Raw genomic sequence first — 19,569 nt, forward strand, 5'->3', positions numbered from 1 at the left:
GTGTTTTCCCTAGGAACGCGCCAGCCCCCCTTTGGATTCCCGAACGACTTGCTCGTCCCCAGAATGAAGAAGCAGAACAAAGAGGAGAGAAATCTTCCCTTCCGTTTGAAGAAGTTGTCGCTCGGGGCGGAGGACCCCGAGCTCCTAGTCGGCCACCATCTCTATCCTCTGCTTCAGATGCCTCCTGAGGCACAGGGCCCGCCTCCTTGCCCGAATAGAGGCCGCATGCGACCCCCCTCGCGGGCCACGCGAGAGTCGCCGCCTGTCACTTGGGGGCAGATCAAGCGCCTCACCGGAGAGGCGCAAGCCGCCGTGGCCCATGCCGGGCTTCCCAGCTGTCCCAGCACGCTGTTATTGGCCATGGTGGCTGTCCTCACTGCTCAGCACTGCATGCGCAGATTCAGCGGATGTCCAAGGCCCACCTGGACCTGAGTGCTGCAGACACAGCTCAGGACATTCTGAACAGCCTGCGGGACGCTTGGGGGAACGATGACTGGTGGACTCGAGTGGTTGGAGGGGCGGCAATAGTTGGGTTGTTTATTTGCTTCCTTTTTTGTTTTCCAGCCCTCCTCCGATACTCCTGCAAACAGTGGCAATCCCTGCGACTCCAACAGTTCAAATACCATCTAGAGGAGATGCGGGCGCCACAAGCCCCCCTTGGCAAAGCCGGGGGGCCAGGACCAGCTGGCAAAGCCGCTGCCCGTGGTGACCTTTCAGCTTAGAAAACAAAAAGGGGGAGATGTGGGCGCCACTAGCCCCCTTGGCAAAGCCAGGGGGTCAGGCCGGCATAGCTACTGCTCGTGGAGACGTGACCGTAAGCCCCCCTTGGCAAAGCCGGGGGGGGGGGCCGGGGTCAGCTGGCAAGGCCGCTGCCCATGGCACAGTCCCTCTCCACCTTGCTTGGCTCCCTGCCTGGAACCTGCTGTGGCTAGACAATAGGTCTCCCAAGAAAGCTAGAGAGCCTGTTTCCCTGTAGAAGGGTAGGTCATGCACTGGTGCTTAATAAACAGAGAAGTTTTGATAGCACCCTGTGTTCCCCTGTTGTTCCGTGGAGTAGCTTTGCAGAAAGGACAAAGAAACTAGCTTGGGTGCAGCCCCCTCCTGCTTATTCCCCATAATTGTAATAAAAGCCTTGAATAAACGGAGTTCGGGGCTCAGCGGGATGCTGAGACCTCTCCAACCTGACTCCCTGCGTCCTTAACTCATTTCCGCCCCCTCCCCTCTCCTGACGAGGCTGGTCCGCGGCAGGGAGTCACAGCAGCTCTATGCAATACATAGAAGTAAACACACAGAGGCTGCTAAAATGAGGATACAAAGAAACATGGCCCATGTGAAAGAAGAGATCAAAACCCAGAGAAAGAGCTAAATGAAATGGAGATAAGCAAACTACCAGATGCAGACTTCAAAACACTAGCTATAAGGATGCTCAGGGAACTCAGTACTTCAACAGCATAATAAAGGATCATTCAACTTCCGGCCAAGATGCAGGCGTAGGTGGAAATACTGTACCTCCTCACACAACCAAATTTAAGGACAACAATGATTTAGAAACAAAAACACAACCAAGCCCTGGCTGGTGTAGCTCAGTGGATTGAGCTCAGGCTGTGAACCAAAGAGTCACTGGTTCGATTTCCAGTCAGAGCACATGCCTGGGTTGCAGGCCAGGTCCCCAGTGGGGGCCATGTGAGAGGCAACCACACATTGATGTTTCTCTCCCTTTCTTCATCCCTCTCTTCCCCTGTCTCTAAATAAATAAATAAAATCTTTAAAAAACACTTAAAACTTAACACACACACACACACACAACCGGAAAAGACAGAAAATTGAACTGTACGGAAGTCCAACACCCATTCAACCAGACTGGAAAGAGAGGCGGAGTCGGCAGCCAGCGGAGAGGGGTTGCAGCACTGGCTGCCAGACGGATCCAGGTATGAAGGCAGTGACTGGAAAAACTTTTGGTGGTTGAGGTGCCAGGAGAGGCTCCCAGCCTCACAAGAGAGTTCACTGGGGAGACCCACAGGGTCCTAGAACATACACAAGCCACCCGCCCAGGAACCAGCACCAGAAGGGCCTGCTCTGCTTGTGGGAAGCGGCAGAGCAGACCCAAATCTGAGAGAGAGCGGAACAAACGCCATTTCTCCTTCTCTGGCCCTGCCCCCACATACAGTGTCACAAACCAGCGACTGGATTGACTCACCCCATTGAACACCTAAGCTTTCTTCCCTCATAGGTAACAGGCGTGAATAGACCAAAACATTGTGGCGCAAGCAGAAGAGCAACTCAAAGCCCCAGAGCCAATACTTCTAAGCAACAAAGAAATAGCCAACCTATCGGATGCACAGTTCAAAACACTGGTGATCAGGATGCTCACAGAACTGGTCGATTTTACTTGCAAATTAGATGAAAAAATGAAGGGTAGACTAAGTGAAATGAAGCAAAATGCACAGAGAAACAATAGTGATGGAAAGGAAATTGGGACTCAAATCAATGGACTGGACCAGAAGGAAGAAAGAAACATCCAAACAGAAACAAGAATTCATAAAAAATGAGGAGAGGCTTAAGAACCTCCACGACATCTTTAAACATTCCAACATCCAAATTATAGGGGTACCAGAAGGGGAAGAGGAAGAGCAACAAGTGGAAAACTTATTTGAACAAATAATAAAGGAGAACTTCCCCAATCTGGCAAAGGAAATAGACCTCCAGGAAATCCAGGAAGCTCAGAGAGTACCAAAGAAGTTGGACCCAAGAAGGAACACACCAAGGCACATCATCATTACATTAGCCAAGATTAAAATAAAGAAGAGAATCCTGGAAGCAACAAGAGATAAGGAGACAGTCACCTACAAAGAAGTTCCCATCAGACTGTCAGATGATTTCTCAGAAGAGACCTTACAGACAAAAAGGGGCTGGAAAGAAGTATTCCAAGTCATGAAAGTCAAGGACCTCCATCCAAGATTGCTTTATACAGCAAAGCTTTCATTTAGAATGGAAGGGCAGATAAAGCGCTTCCCAGATGAGGTCAAGTTCAAGGAGTTCATCATCACCAAGCCCCTATTATATGAAATGTTAAAGGGACTTATCTAAGAAAAAGAAGATAAAAAATATGAACAGTGAAAGGACAGCAAACTCACAGTTATTAACAACTACACCTGAAACAAAAGCAAGCTAAGCAGACAGCTAGATCAGCAGCAGAACCATAGAAATGGAGATCACATGGAGGGTTAGCAACAGGGGAGTGGGAGGAGGAGAAGGGGGGAGAAGGTACAGAGGATAAGTAGCATAGACAGGAGGTAGAAAATAGACAAGGAGAGGGCAAGAACAGTGTGGGAAATGTAGAAGCTAAAGAACCTGTGACACGTGGACATGAACTAAAGGGGTTTTTTGGGGGAGGGGATGTGTAGGGGGGAGGGGAATGAAAGGGAGGAAATGGGACAACTGTAATGGCATAATCAATAAAATATATTTAAAAAAAGAATCATTCAGAAACAAAGGATTCACTAATTGAAATAAGAACAATTTACAGGGAAACAACAGGAGAGTGGATGAAGCTGAGAATCATAAATCATATGGAAAATAAGGAAGAAAAAAATGCCCCAAGCAATCAGAACAACAGGAAGAAAACAGAATATGAAGAAACGAGGATAGTATAAGCAGCCTGTGGGGAAACTTTAGGCAATCCAACATGCACATCATAGCAAGCCAGAAGGAGAAGAGAAAGGGTAAGAAACTGAAAATCTGTTTGAAAAAATAATGAAAGAAAAATTCCCAAATTTGATGAAGGAAATAGACATACAAGCTCAGGAAGCACAGAGTCCCAAATAAGATGGACCCAAAGAGGCCCACTCCAAGACACATCAAAATTAAAATGCCAAAGGTTGAAGATAAAGACAGAATCTTAAAAGCAGCAAGACAAAAGCAAAGAGTTAAGTACAAAGGGGTTTCCATAAGACTATCAGCTGATTTCTCAGAAGAAACTTTGCAGGCTAGAAGGGATTCGCAAGAAATATTCAAAATCATGAAACATGTGGACCTGCAGCCGAAATCGCTCTACTCAGAAAAGCTGTCATTTAGAGTCAAAGGGCAGATAACGAGCTTCCTAGACAAAAAAAACAAACAAAAAACAAAACACAAAAAACCCTAAAGGAGTTCATCATCACCAAATCATTATTATATGAAATGTTGAAGGACTTATTTAAAAAGCAGGTCAGCACTACAAACAATTAAATGGCAACAAACAAACAAACAAAAAACCAAAAACCATGTCTATCAACAATTAAGTCTAAAAAACAAATTAAGCAAACAAGAACAGAGACAGAAGTATGGATATGGAGAGGGTTTGATGGTTGCCAGATGAGAGGTGGGGGAGAATGGGTGAAGAGATGAAGGGATTAAGAAGTACAAATAGGTAGTTACAGAATAGCCATGGGGATATAAAGTACTTTCTAAAAAATAGAGGAGCCAAAGAACTTACACACATGACTCATGGACATGAACAATGGTGTAGGAATTGTCCGAGGGAGTACAGGGTGCTGGTTGCCAGGGGACAAAGGGGGAAAATTTGGGACAACTGTAATAGCATAATCTATAAAATATAATTAAAAAAAATAAGGACTCCAAGCACAGATTTTTCACTACTTGTAAAATGAAGAGAAAAGGGGACAATGTAGTAAGCTTTTCATAAAGCTAACTGTATTCAGTTTCTTTAAGGTGACATTAACTATTCTTGAAAAGGCCCTCCTTGAACTGAATAGATATCTTCTTCATGGTTGCTTCTAGGTCTACCCTCCACCACTATATGAAACAAGTCTCATTCAAATTCTTCAGGAAAACTTTTCAGGAACTTAAAATCACCCCCTAATCCATGTATTTTTCACTAAGTGGAAGTACATGAAGATGATTTTTTACTTTTTTCACCTTTACCCCATTCCACCCCTAAAAAGAAGAGGAAAAATTTTTTTTTGGCATGCCTCATATGTTTTTTTACTAAACAAACCTCTGAACTTGGCCCGGAATGACTTAGCTATGAAGGTGAGGACTGCATAAAAGAGCTGCCTCTGTTAGCCCTGGGATTCCAACCCAACTTAAGTATTTTCCACCACCTTTGGGGAGGTGTGTTAGGCAGAATAGCCTCCCTCCCCTGAAGATGTTCACATCTTAATGTCTGGAACCTATGATTCCTTACTTTACATGGTAAAAAGGGATTTCCAGATGTGAGTAAATCAAGGGTTTTGAGGTGGGGAGATTACCCTGCATTATCCTATCGGCACTGTATAATTGACAATGATCCTTATAAGAGGGAAGTAAGAGGGTCAGAGTCAGAGAATTAGATGTGTCCTGGAAAATGATTGGAGTCATGCAGAATCACCAACTAAGGAATGTGGACAGCATCTGGAAACTGGACAAGGCAAGGAAACATACTCTCCCTTAGAGCCTCCAAAAAGAATGTAGTCCAGCTGAACCATTGGAAATTCCTGGACTTCAGAACTGTAAGGCAATACATTTGTGCTGTTGAAGCCACTAAATTTGTAGTAATTGTTATAGTAGCAGTAGAAAACAAATATACAGGAAGCATCAAGGTTAGTCTATACCTGAAAGAACTTGGTGAGGCCAGAAACTGTCTTCTTTAACATGCTTGTACTTTTTAAAAAACTTTTCATATTGTACAAGTTTTTAGGGTCACTCTCCCATTGTAGAGTGTGAGTGTGTATCTTTCTTTAACTCATAATATTTTAACAATTTTTTTATTTTTATTTTTTAATTTAATTTATTTATCTTTAGAGGGGAAGGGAAGGAGAAAGGGAGAGAAATATCCCTCTCGCAGGATTGCCTCTCCTGCGTTCCCTGCTGGAAACTGGCCTGCAATCCAGGCATGTGCCCTGACTGAGAATCGAACCGAGATTGCCTGGTTCGCAGGCCCACGCTCAATCCACTGAGCTCCACCAGCCAGGGCTTTAATAATTTATTTATTCATCTATCCATTCGTCTGGTCATCTATACATTTAAAAATACTTAAGTGCAAAATATTTATCATATCCTATGTTGATACTAAATAAGCAGAAATAATATAGACAAATCATTGCATTTGTATAGCTTCCAGTCTGTTGTGGAGAGAGAGCAACAACTATTCTAAAATGAGCCATGTAAAGTGTGAGTTAGGTGTTTTGTGATGCCCTGCCATACGTATTTGTTTTGCCTGCTTGAATGCCTGAAATCTGTAATAACAAAAGCTCTCTTAGGTTAAAGCATTATTTTCAGAAAGCCATTGTTACAAATGCACTTTTGGGCATTTACTCAGTATCATTGAAAAACACCTATTTCAACCACCCACTCAATACTTGGTTATACTTTATAATTTCCTACAACTTTCACGAAAAAAAAGTTCAGTATCTCATGAAGTTGACTGTATCTTTTTAAGCTTTTAATCATGGTAATAATGGAATATTTTTGACATGCAGAGACTTTAAAGTTTTATGCATTCACATCTATCTATTCGTTATATCTTTTATGTTTTGATGGGTCTCCGCCATTCATTCCAGTAATTATAGGGCGAATAAAATAAAACATTTTTACATTTGGGGCCGTCCAAGTAACCGAATGGAAAGGAACTATTGCTCTTATACACAGAACCTTAGGGCCCATCTGGGGAAATCTTCCATATTGTCTCTCATAAACTGTTACGACCAGCAGGAGTCACTATGGAGTCTGGTTTGAGTCCTGAAACACAAGGGGGCAAAGTAAACGAATTAATCCTTAAGTTTTCCAGGAAGGAATGTAGTTTTAGTAGAATAATTTGGATCTATTTTAAGTTGTTCTGGGACAACAAAAAGCAAGTTGAAAGCCACTCGATTAATAAATTCTTCTGGAAAGTGACAGAAACACGTTCGCTTTAGGAATATTGGGTCTTTCGCGCGGCCGTACTTCTCCGCCTTGTGCGCCTGCGTAGAAGAGTAGAGGCGCCGAGTCCGGCAGTGGTGAAAAGTGCGGTAGCGACCCCCAAACCTCGACATGAAGACCCGCTTTAGCACTATTGATCTCCGAGCGGTACTCGCGGAGTTGAATGCCAGGTAATGTGCAACAGACGACCTGACTCATGCGGGAAGTGCAGGAGATAGAGGCCCAGGCCCGACGGTTAAATTCAAGACCATCCGGATTGTTACCCCTTATTTCCCCCGGGCTAGTCTCTGCGGACCTGGCTAGGCCTGGGTTGACCGACGCGTTTGTATCTTTCCTTGGCCCGCAGGATTCCTGGGGCGCGGGGTGCGGGTCCGGGCGGCCGCGTGAGGCGCGGCGCCCCCTGTCGCGGACTGCTAGTCTCGCCGGGTCTCGTGCCGGCTCTGGCGGAGCTCTGGCGGGGCTCTGGCTTTGCAGGCCCGAGTCGCCTGGGTCTGGTAGCTAATGTTTAGTAGAAGTGAGACGCCGGGTGGACGCCAGGGCGTCAGGACGCCCGAGTAGTCATTTGCTCCAGAGGTGTCCAGACTGGAGGCCTCCTTTCTTTGACACTCTTCGTCCCAGACAGAGGGAGGTGACAGGTCTGGATTCTGGCCTGGGTTTTTTATTACCTAGCTGTGTGAGCCTTGTCATGTTTGCTAGGCCCTTGTTTACCTTTTTCTTTCCTGTTGGAGTAAAGTGGATTAGACTGTCTTCCTTAAAAAAAAAAAAGAAAAGAAAAGGTTATTTCAAAGACGCAAGGCATTTTATGGTGTTCCCAGGGCTAATGGACAACATTGTTCTTAAATAGTTAAATTTTGGACTGAGTGCTTGATGTCCTTTGGATTCTGCTCCTTGGTAGACTCCATATCTTTACAGTCGTAGATCCCCGAAGTTCCCATTTCACAGATTCTGATCCCCCCTGCAGCTTTAAATTGTGTTTTGTTTCAAATGGTACGATTTGTTACATGTTTCCTTTCTCTTTGCAGCTTGCTAGGAATGAGAGTAAACAATGTTTATGATGTGGATAATAAGACATATCTCATTCGTCTTCAAAAGTAAGGCTTCTTTTATCTTTGGTAATTAAACGAGATTGTTACTATTTTTTTACCTACACTTTTCAGTCCGAGTTAGCGTTGGCAAGACTCTAAAGAAAAAAATAACTTTTTTTCTTCTGCAGACCAGACTTTAAAGCCACACTTTTACTTGAATCTGGCATACGAATTCACACAACAGAATTTGAATGGCCTAAGAATATGATGCCGTCCAGTTTTGCCATGAAGGTAAATTTTAACTTATACTTGAAAGTACATTTTAGGCCCTGAGACTGGTCACTGACAATGAAATTTCAAACTACTTGGTTTTCCTTTACTGTTATTAATAAAGTGAGATAAGATAGAGTAGTTGGTGAATACTGGAATGAATAAAGTAGATGTTTGTTAACTTCTCCTTATTACCCTTTGAACCCAGTTGTGTTTCCCACAGTCAGTATTCTAGTTCAAGCTTTTATACCATTTACCTGTAGTCCATTAACTGTAATCTGCTTTACGTATGGAAACAGTTGTTACTGGACCAACGATAATTTTTTCTAAAGCATCAGTTTCATTATTTAGCTCATGTTTCATGATGCCCTGTCTTTTCAGTATCCCATACCCTAGAGTTCTTGGCTTTCTATGATCTGGCTCTCGCCTGCCTCGCCCACCCTGCCCCTTTTCCTTATCCTATTTTCCACAGCTCACTTTTGTGCACCCAGTCTGTATTTTTGGGAATACGCAGTGACATCAGCATGTTAGCAGTTTTTATATCTTTTTACTTCTCTTCTTGCTTTTTTTTTTTTTAATTGTAAAAACAGATTCTGCACTTGTGGGCACGTTACTCAGTCACTTTTTGACGAAACAGGTACACTAAAAAGTTCATGTGCCACAGAGGAAGGAGGGTTCAGTCAGATATGCCTAACTTTTCATTGATGGTCTTGCCACTCACTTTATAATTTGGAGAAGCTATTTAACCTCATGGAACTTAGCTTGTTTAAATGTAAAATGTGCGTAATATTTCCCTCATGGGGTTATTGGTAAGGATTAATTGAAGTACCATGTAAAGCATCTAACACAATGCCTGACACGTATTAGGAATCCATATATATTAATTTCCTTCTTCCTCTCCTCCTCACTTTCCTTCAGAAATTTATTTGTTTTGGCATTGTGTTATTTCATTAGAGGCTTTACAGAGAAGAGCCTTATCCCCAGCAACTTAGAATCTGTTTTGGATTGCAAGTTAGGTAAGTGCTTCCCAAATCACAAGGGCTGTCATAAAACTATCAGATTCTTAAAAGCTTATTTAATGGTAACTCCAAATGGTTCTTTTGGAGGTTTCCTTTATAGTAATGACACTTTATATATGTATAGCACTTTTCAAAGTAGATGGGTAATGCATATTTAAGTTAACAACTCAGTGGATATGAAGAACAAATATTATCATTTTAGTTTTACAAATGATGTAATAAGCAATAGGATATATGATACTGGGATAGCGTAAACAGCCCCAAATTAGTCTATAGTAGCAGTGGGAGGTCAAATACTTATTTAAAAACCTAGAATTTTATGAGTTAGGTGTACGTATCAGTCTAAATGTATAGAAAGATTCCCTCTCATGGAGCAGTCATTGTTAAGCACTTTAAAAACAACTTAAAGAGCTGTATAGTACAGGCATGGCCATGAACAGTATGTGGTAAATCAGAGTTCCTAGTTCTCACATTAGCGGATGCCACCTATAGTTCAGTGGGTGGAAGGTTTGCACTAAGCTGCTAAAGAGAAACAAACAAAAACCCCCACAAGATTTACGTATGTACTATATGTCCGTGCACTTGTGATAACCTTCCATTTTTCACCATTCCCTGGTGAAGACTTCTGTTCCTCTCAGGGATGCCCTTTATGTTCATTTTAATTCTGTATTTCTTTCTTTTTTTAAAAAAAGATTTTGTTTATTTTTTAGGTAGAGGGGAAAGGAGGAGACTGAGGGAGAGAAACATCAATGTATCGTTGCCTCTTTCATGCCCCCTACTGGGGACCTGGCCTGCAGCTCAGGCATGTGCCCTGACTGGGAATCAAACCAGCGACCCTTTGGTTTGCAGGCCAGCACTCAGCCTACTGAGCCACACCAACCAGGGCCTAATTCTACATTTCTTTTTTATTTAAAAAAAATTTTTTTTTATTTTTAAAGATTTTTATTTATTTATTTATCTTTAGAGGGGAAGGGAAGGAGAGAGGGAGAGAAACATCAATGTACGGTTGCCTTTCGTGCATCCCCCGCTGGGAACTGGCCTGCAGGGAACCGGTTTGCAACCCAGGAATATGCCCTGACTCGGAATCGAACCTTGATCCTCTGGTTTGCAGGCCTGTGCTCAATCCACTGAGCTACACCAGCCAGGGCTATATTTCTTAAATAAAAAGATTACTGGGGGACTCTGGAAGGCTTAATCATGATTTTTCTCCTGGGGATTTAGAGATAGTCCTGTTTATAGGTCATTGTTTAAATCAAAATAAATATAAGTTACTCTAAAGTCAGAACTGTTGAATTTTGGAAGGGGAGGTTCTATGAAGTTTGAAAAGTATTTTTATAGCTAGCTGAGTGTATAAGTAAATAAAATGAAAATTTTATTTAATTTGAACTACGAAGTTTGAAGAATAACTTAGTTATGAAGGAGTTGCCATTAATTCTAAGAATGACTATATTTTTTAAGGGTGGTTTCAGATTAACCTCTAAAATTTGTGTTGAACTTGAGTCTTGAAGAAAAGAAAGCATTTTTTTTCTTACGGGTCTTGACTAACTGAAGGATCTTTAAAATTCAGAAATTAGAAACAATTGTAAGATTTTTTTTTAGGGGCTACAGAGTAGTCTTGTTTCTATTCCATGTCATACTTAAATATTTGTACTAAAGGATGGCACAAGTAATATAGAACAAAAGGTATTTACCAAGTAATTTGTATTCAGGCTTAACATGCTAATTTTATTTTGATTGCTAAAAAAAAACCAAGAGCCTTATGACTAGGCATATGAAGAATGATATTTGATAATGAATTGGAGTCATTACATTAGGATTTGAGCTAGGTCGATCAAAAATTTGGAGATAGTACCAGAAAAAATCTGTTTGGGTTATGTCAATAAAGTGTGTGGCAACAGGGGGTGGTGATTGGGTGTGAGTAAGCTGGAGGACTAATTTACAAAATACCTAAACGCTCATGGTTCACAATTTGTATTGGAAGTGGAAGATTAGTGGAAACTATTAATTAATTTTGAGCACAGTTACATAAATGGAAATTTGGGATATTTAAAAGATTGAAATAGAAAGAGACAAATAAGGTACGGCTTTAAGAGGGAGCATCAGAGTGAGAACAAGGGAGTTGGTGGTATAGAGCAACAAAGTAAATTTCACAATGGGTCTATCGTTGTCTACTTAAAAACTGAATGTTGAGTTGGCCAAAAAGTGTGTTTACTTTTTTCTGTAAAATAAAGACATTTTTAATTTTCACCAGTAACTTTATTGATTTGGATATTTTGAGTATGTCGGCTATCTTCCACTATTGGCTTATAGTGGGTAGAGGTTGCGTTGCTGCTAAATAAACATCTTCCAATGCATCAGACAGCCCCAGAACAAAGAATTATTTGGCCAAAATGTCAATGGTACCAAGAAAGGTCACAGACTGCTTTTGACATATTTGACAGTCACAGCGCCTTCTCTGTACACTGCACAAATCTTTTTTTGGGTTTCAGTTGCATTTTTACCTTTCTTGAAATAAGAAAGCATAATATGCTGAAAGTGCTACGTATTCTTCCATCTTCAGTATTGAAATGGCTGCACAAAAAATTCACTAATTTTGATGTTTTCTTAAAATACATGCTATGATAGCTGTCACGATACAATCTCTAACAAAATTGTTTCAAATGAATTAAAGCACTACCAGAGCCATAGTATGGAAAAAAATATAACAGACTTTTGGCCAGCCCAATAAAAAACTGTTTCAGAGTTAGCAGTCAGAGTTGTCTGAACCAAAATGTTCTTTCCTCTGATTATCTGAAAGCTTTTATTTTATACTGTTTTATTTGCTACTTTTACATTATTATTCCTTATGATAATGAAAGAAAAACTTATTTATAAACCAATACCCAATGGTTAGAAACTTACTTTTACTATATAAATGCATTTTTCTTCTGTTTCTTGCTAGTGCCGAAAACATTTGAAGAGTCGGAGATTAGTCAGTGCAAAACAGCTTGGTGTGGATAGAATTGTAGATTTTCAATTCGGAAGTGATGAAGCTGCTTATCACTTAATCATTGAGCTGTATGATAGGGTAAGTTAAATCTGGGGGATGGGGTGAAGGAGAAGTTATCGTCATATTGTTACTCATGTAATAGTGCCTTGTGGGGGCAACTTTGCCCACAAGTCTCCCCATCTGCCACGGATGAAAATAAAACTGCCAAGACATGATCTGCTTGGAGAGGAAAGGTGGTCAGTCTCTCAGAGGAGAAGGACCAAGTACCTCTTCTTCAACGGCTTTATTTGGTTCGGAACACATAAGATAAACAGGTAAAGCTCATCAGTCAATGTCAGGCGGCAAAGATCAAACAACAGGTAACATTTTAAAGAAATCCGAGGGCTTAGTCTGAGTCGGTGTCTGTCAGGTAAGGGTGTTGCAAAAACTTTGGGAGACATGCTCATTTCCTGCTTGGACCCTTATCATATGAACGAAAGCACTCTTAGCAAAGTAGGCTTCACAGGACTTTAGGAACTCTTTCTTATGTCCGATCACCCTGGAACCTGCTCTAGCCGGCAAAGGGCTGCACCGCTTTCCCAGTCATAGGTTTTTAGGCTTAAGTGGACTACAGCCAGGAAGCGCTTCTTCCAGATGGAAATGGGGACTCAGGCTATGTCAGAATAGCCAGGGAGCGAGGATCCATCACCCCCTCTTTGCTGCAGCCCCTTGAGTACTTTTTTTGAGGGCCTCCCAAGTAATCATGTCTGGCTTAGGTTGCCCCCCCTCTGAGGGGTCTTACCTGTCTCTGACTAACCGACCAAGTGTTGGGGGCAGAGATGCATGAAGCAGAAGCAGTGTTGCTGCCAGAGAGAAGCTTTGTCTCCCTAGTGGCTCACAGTCTGGAGGTCGCTCACTCAGCTTTAGCTATGGGGGGGCAGTTACAACTCCTGAAACCAGGCAGAGCGGTTCCCAACGGTGCCTTAAAACGTGGATGGAAAACTTTTTTCTGTATCAAAGGCTAGTATTGATACATTAGGATAATAAATGCCAAGCAAGTAAAATGTAACTTTTCAGTTAATAACCTTCATTTTGTCTAAAGATCAGAATTTAGGCATACCTTGGCCATTTAAAATGGCATTATGAATGTAGGAGATGAAGATCTGAGAATTGAAGACATTCTCTGTTTTTCACATTTTAGGACTAGTGTGGTGCAACCAGAAAAATCAGATAGTTGAGTCAGATAAGAGAGCAGTTGAGACTCAGAGGTGTTTCCGTGTTTTCATAGTGTCGTCAGTCCTAAGAGGAAGGCTCCTGAGGGCTCTGTTTACACAGTTTACACACTTCTCTTGGCCACTGATTCCTTTCACCATCTTCCTACCCCCTTCCCCTGCAGGCAGTGGCTGCTACAGCTGCTGCCCATCTGGACTTGTTTCTGTATGTGCTTTTAAAAGGTGATGCATTTTAAAATTTGTATCATTATCCTCTTTTAAGATTTTTAAAAATTTTTATTTATTTTAAATAAATAAAACTGTACTTGTTGCTCAAGTACTGTTTCCTGTCTTTTACTCCCATCCCAGCCCACCCCCATCCTCAGTGCTCCCCACCTCCCTCCAATGTCCACCCCCCTTAGTTTTTGTCCACGTGTCCTTTATACTTGTTTTTAAGTTTTTTTAATAAAAATTTACTTTTGAAATAACTAAGACTCATAGGAAGTTGCATATGTAGAAGTCTAGTATAGCCTAACTCAGTTTCTCTCAATTGTTACATCTTACATAATTGTAGTCTAATACCAAAGTCAGGAAATTGCTCTTGGCACAGTGTATGCATAGGGTGCTGTGCATTTTGCCACCTCTCTTCACTCATGTAACCACCTCTGCATTGAAGATACAGAATTCTTCCATTACCACCAAGATTTTCTTTGTGATACCCCGGTAACACCCACCCCTCTTCCCACCTGCCCTTCTTCCTGGCAGCTACTAATCTGCTGCATTTGTCATTATAAATTAATTTTCAACAAAGGAGGCAGTGTCAGAACCTCACTGGGAAGGAGATACCAGGCACTCTGAAAGAGGAATCAATAAACTACAGCTTGTGGCCCCTATCTGTAAAGCCTGTGAGCTTAATGGTTTTTACATTTCACAGGGGCACTCTTAAAATGTGGCAGAGACCATATGTGTCCCGCAAACCCTAAAATAATTTAATATCTTACCCTCTACAGAAAAAAATTTGCTGACCCCTGCTCAGTAGACTCGTATTATTTGAGCTGATACTGCTTAGACAGATGCCAGACTATCGGTACTGAGCTAGGATTTATAAGACTCTTTAGTCTGGTAGTGGATGCTTTCATGAAAATAGAGTGCTAACCTATGATCTGAGAATGTGCATTTAATTACCCAGAACTGAATAAACTGGAAAGAATCTTATTGTGCATATTTTTTCAGAATATTGTTGGTATTATTTTTATGATGACTATATGATAAAGTCCTTTACCTTTCTCTGACCTTCAGTAGGCTACACTTCTACAAATTTAAGTGACATTTTTTAAATGGTAGTTTGCTATCATTGTTCTCTTAGAATTTAGGAACAAATGCCTTTTACTGAGTTGTTTTGTTTTACTGCTAATGGCAATAGGTGTTTTTACATAGGCTTGATAAGAATTGCCCTTTTGCCCTGGCTGACGTGGCTCAATGGATTGGGTGTCAGTCTGTGAACCAAAGGTCACTGGTTCCATTCCTGTCCAGGGCACATGCCTGGGTTGCAACTGATCCATGTTTTTCTTGCACATCGATGTTTCTCTCTCTCTTTTTCTTCCTCCTTTCTTCTCTCTGTAAAAAACAAATAAATGAAAATTAAAAAATACTAAAACAGAAAAAGTTCTACTTAAAAAAAAAAAGAATTTGTCTTTTTAACCAGGTTATAGTTAGGCACATTGTGCAGCCAAGGTCATATGTACAGTGTCATGGTGGAGAATAAATCATACTTAATTCAGTGTGATGAGCTCATCATTAAACAGCAAAGGTTATAGTTTATATGTAGAACTGTTGACCACAAAGTCTTCCTGAAAACCTGGTCTTGTACCTATTCTGTGGCATATAGGATCCTAGTCTGCAGGTCATAAGGTCACTTCCTACAGATTGAGTACTTACAAGTATAGGAATTTACCTACATTTTAGGAATTACCTACCCTAAAGCTACATTTGCCACAGACAAAACTGGTACTGATAATATTTTTTGGTTTGGCTTCACAACTTTGAGAGTAAGTAATTTTTTTCAGATTTTATTTATTTATATTTAGGGGGGAAGGGAAAGAGAGAGGGAGAGAAACATCAGTATATGGTTGCCTCCTGTGCGTCCCTGCTGGGAACTGGCCTGCAACCCAGGCACGTGCCCTGACTGGGAATCGAATCGTGGTGGTTTGGTTCACAGGCCCACGCTCAGTCCACTGAACTATACCAGCCAGAGTGAGAGTAAATAACTTTTAAATCTCTGGAATAATAGAGACTCTTGAAAATAAAACCCCAAATTTCTAGAAATCTCCAGGCATTGGTGCTTATTACGGCTTTACTAACTGCTTAGTGCCATACGGCTCCACATTTGCCGACTGTAGTACAGGGAAGTTCGTGTGTGTCAGCGAACATTTCTTGCTCCCTTTATGTAAATAAATCAGGACAAAAAACAGTGGAAGTAGCTGTGTGTATGTATGTTTAATCAAGAATAATTTTAGATATGATGATTACGAGAGGGGATGGTAAAAATTATCCAGAATTGGAAAAGATGAAAAGGACTGAAGGCCCTTGTAGTGTACTGCCACCTGTTGTCTAGTGGGCATTCCTGGGGATGATTGTTTTCTCTAGGGATGTGTGTTCGATTTGCTATTTACTGTTGATAAGGTTTCTTTACAACTCAATAAGGGTAGTCTTTCACATGTAGAAAACTGATAGCAGTGCAGTAATTCATGCCTAGTGGCAATGAAAATTTTATTCAGTAGAGACTCACATTCTGTCTGTCCAGAGAAAAAGATACAGCCACAGGGTACAGTTTTACCAAAATTGACCGTCTTATACGATCATTCTTCTCTCAGCCACTCTTAAGTACTTTACTTCGTTTCTCTTAGAACAGGTTGCCATCTACTTGGTCCTCTCACTGAGTTGATAAATAAATTTTTGACAGTTAGGAAAATAGTATACTACCTTCTAGTGGCCATTATTTCTATTGCAATTAGTGTCAGGTGGTTATTTTGGACATTATCTGCCCTTTTTTATCTGGATGGTTTAAATTTTTTTTTCTATTTGTCTTTGGTTTTTTTTTTCTATTTTTCTTTGGTTTCTATTTGTCTTTGCTACGATGTGCCTAATTGAGGTTTTCCTTGTAACTGTCCTACTTGGGTTCCTGGTGCTTGTAGAATCTGTGAGTTGGTATTTTTCATCAGTTTTGGGAAATTCATCCATATTTTCTTTAGACCTTTCTTTCAATTTATTAATTTATTGCTGTCAGACAAGAATTTTGGGATCATTTATAAATGCTTTGTGATCCGATACCTCCACGTGTCTTGTTTTTTTGAATTCATCAGGGTATCACTGGTTAATATTACAGTTTTCACAGGTACAAGATTATAATTCAGCATCTGCGTACTTTACTGCATGCTTCCCATCCGATGTCCAGTTGTCTTCCATTACCATATACAGGGTCTGGCACAAAGAGCACTCCCTTTTTTTACTACAGGATCTTTTATTACAAAATCATAAGCATGTAATGTCACACTCAAGCACAACATATGACATTCTAGGTGAAATGTTCAAATTCCTGGCCATCTGTGCATGACATTCACATACCCTACCAACCACACTCAAGCAAACCTTACTGCTGCCGGACCCTGTATTTGATTCCCTTTACCCACTGTGCCCTCCCCTACTCTCTTTTCCCTTTGGTAACCATCGTTCTATTGCCTGCTGTTCCCTTTGACTTAAAGTACATTTTCTTGTTTCTTGGCATTTCTGGTTATTTTATTGTGTGCAAGCAGTGAAGGAGGAAAAATAATATATATGTTGTGAGACCTGTGATGATGCTGTCTTCCTTTAAAGAGACTATGGTTTGCTGTTGACAGCTAAGGGTTCAAGTAATCCCAGATTACCTTACTAAAATCAGGCATTGAATTGATTAGAACTTGATTCTGAGAAAGCTGGTGTATCTCCAGTTCACCCCGTCCTCTGGGATGCATACTTTCAGGGTCACCATTCATAGCTGGACTAGCAGGGATATCTCTCCCCCCACCCCAGGACTTTTCACCTTGGATCTCCAATTTTTATTCCCCTTAGTAGTTCTGTGAGTCTGTCAGAATTTGTGCTCTGCTCCCCAGCCTGTCCATTGCTTTTTATTACACAACTGATCCTAGGGGAAAAGTAGCCCCGCTCACTTTCCTGAGTTCTGTTTTAGATTTTAGTCCTGTAAACGTTTACTGCTTAGTTTGTATGTATTTTATTTTTTAAAGGGCATGGTTTGTGTATTTCATTCAGTTTTTCTACTTTTCAGTAAGATAGTGGTTGGGAATATGTAGACTACCATTTAAATTAAATAGTGCTTATACGAGTACTACATGAATATATTCTCAGTATGTAGAGAATTACATAGAATTAAAATTGAAGCTGTTACTACTCCTAGCTCAAACCAATTCCTCTTACTAATGTAATGGGTTTAGTGCCCTATTTATGATCCCTTTCCCTGCCCCCCCCATAAAAGAAAAGAAAAAATTTTCATTTGGAGGTTAAAATCTCTTGAATTTAACTAATTGCATGCATGCCTTAGGTTTGTAGGTCAATACAGTAGTTTCCCCTACAGTTTTGCATTCCTTGGTTTCTGTTACCCATGGTCAACCATGGTCTGAAAATATGAAATGGGAAATTCCAGAGATAACTCATAAGTTTTAAACTGCACATCATTCTGAGTGTCATGATGAAATCTCAAGTGCTGTCCCACTCCGTCATCTCCTCCCTCCCAGTGTGAGTCGTTCCTTTGTCCCAAGTATCAGTGCTCTATGTATATGTAGCCATCTGTTATCATGTTGACTGTCCCGTATTGTAGTGCTTGTGTTCCAAAAGCTTACGTTACTTAATAATGGCTCCAAAGCACAACAGTACTGTTGCCGACCATTCAAATATGCCAAAGGAAGTCTTAAAAGATCTTCCTTTAAGTGAAGAGGCACAGAAATAGTATACGTAAGTAAGGTACAGTACTATGCAAAGTTTCAGGCGTCCTCTGTAGGTCGTGGAACTTCTACAGATAAGGGGGGACTACTCTGCTTGCATTCTAAATTTGGGCTTACATATCAGGCATGGGCCTTTCTGGGGAGGGTTTCCATTTTCATTTTAAACTTAGCACTTAATGGTATCTAAAAATTCTTTCCATAGCATGAATGAATTTGTGTAATCTTTATTATTTAAAAAATCTCAAGTACCTTGTTATTTTGTAATAATTTTAGATTTATAGAAAAGTTGCAAAGATAATACAGAAAGTTCCTATGTACTCTTCACAGTTTTTCTTAGTGTTAACATCTTACATAACCATGGTACCTTTGTGAAAACTAAGAAATTAACGTTGGTACATTACTGTTAATTATACTATAGACTTTATTTGGACTTCACCAGTTTTTCTACTTATATCCTTTTTCTGTTCCAGAATCAAATCCAGTATAGCCCATTGCATTTAGGCTCTTTATATTTTGAAGACTCTGAGCAACTGGCGTGCCTACATTTAGTGATGGGATCCAGTTAGTGATGTGTTTGGAATAAACATTATGGATTTATATATAAGTGTATGTGCTTGAGAATTTTCAGTATTCACTGTGATATCAAGAGAGGTCGGTTGGTTGATCTCTAGAGTAGATCTTGACGATTGCTCTTTCCTCTGTCTATACCAGGATTTGGTCTTCTAGCTTTCAGGTCTGGAATTTTGATGTATGGTTTATCTAGATTTGACCAGGCCTTGGGTAAACAGGCTGTTGTTACTCAAGCTCATTTAAGAAAGGCAGTTTATTAATTTGTAATAGGAAGGTTCCAGTAGGAAAGACTCTGGAGAAAAAGTTAAGGTCAGAAAGTATTTTATTGTGTACATCAGAGTCAAGCACAGTATTTCCCAAAATACGCTCCTTGGACACCACTTCCATAAAGGTGTGCCTAGAAAAATGAGTCCCTTGGTCATAAAAGTTTGTGGAACTTTGATAATAAGGTAAAAATTTAACTCTGGGACTTAATCAGTGCAGAATTCCTTATTCTCTTTTTCTTTTCTTTTTTTTAATAAATGCGAGTAAGGGGAGCCACTTACAGAATACTTTGGGGCAATCTTTGTTTCAGGAAAGCCCTATCAGGGAAGTAACTGCCTTACTGGAATCTTC

The 19,569-nt window shown here is 40.7% G+C and overlaps 1 protein-coding gene across 1 annotated transcript in view; it reads left to right on the plus strand.

The window, feature by feature from the left end:
• The first annotated feature begins 6,943 nt into the window (after positions 1-6,943).
• Positions 6,944-19,569, plus strand: part of NEMF (nuclear export mediator factor) — a 58,722-nt gene continuing 46,096 nt past the window's right edge. The window contains exons 1-4 of the mRNA XM_037137267.2: positions 6,944-7,067; positions 7,920-7,988; positions 8,111-8,213; positions 12,153-12,278. Of these exons, the coding sequence (XP_036993162.2) occupies positions 7,009-7,067; positions 7,920-7,988; positions 8,111-8,213; positions 12,153-12,278 (357 nt within the window). The 5' untranslated portion in view covers positions 6,944-7,008. The remainder of the gene's footprint in view (positions 7,068-7,919; positions 7,989-8,110; positions 8,214-12,152; positions 12,279-19,569) is intronic.

This window comes from Artibeus jamaicensis, unplaced genomic scaffold (genome assembly GCF_021234435.1).
Source record: "Artibeus jamaicensis isolate MK-2021 breed Jamaican fruit bat unplaced genomic scaffold, CSHL_Jam_final scaffold_286, whole genome shotgun sequence".
Taxonomy (NCBI): Eukaryota; Metazoa; Chordata; class Mammalia; order Chiroptera; family Phyllostomidae; genus Artibeus; species Artibeus jamaicensis.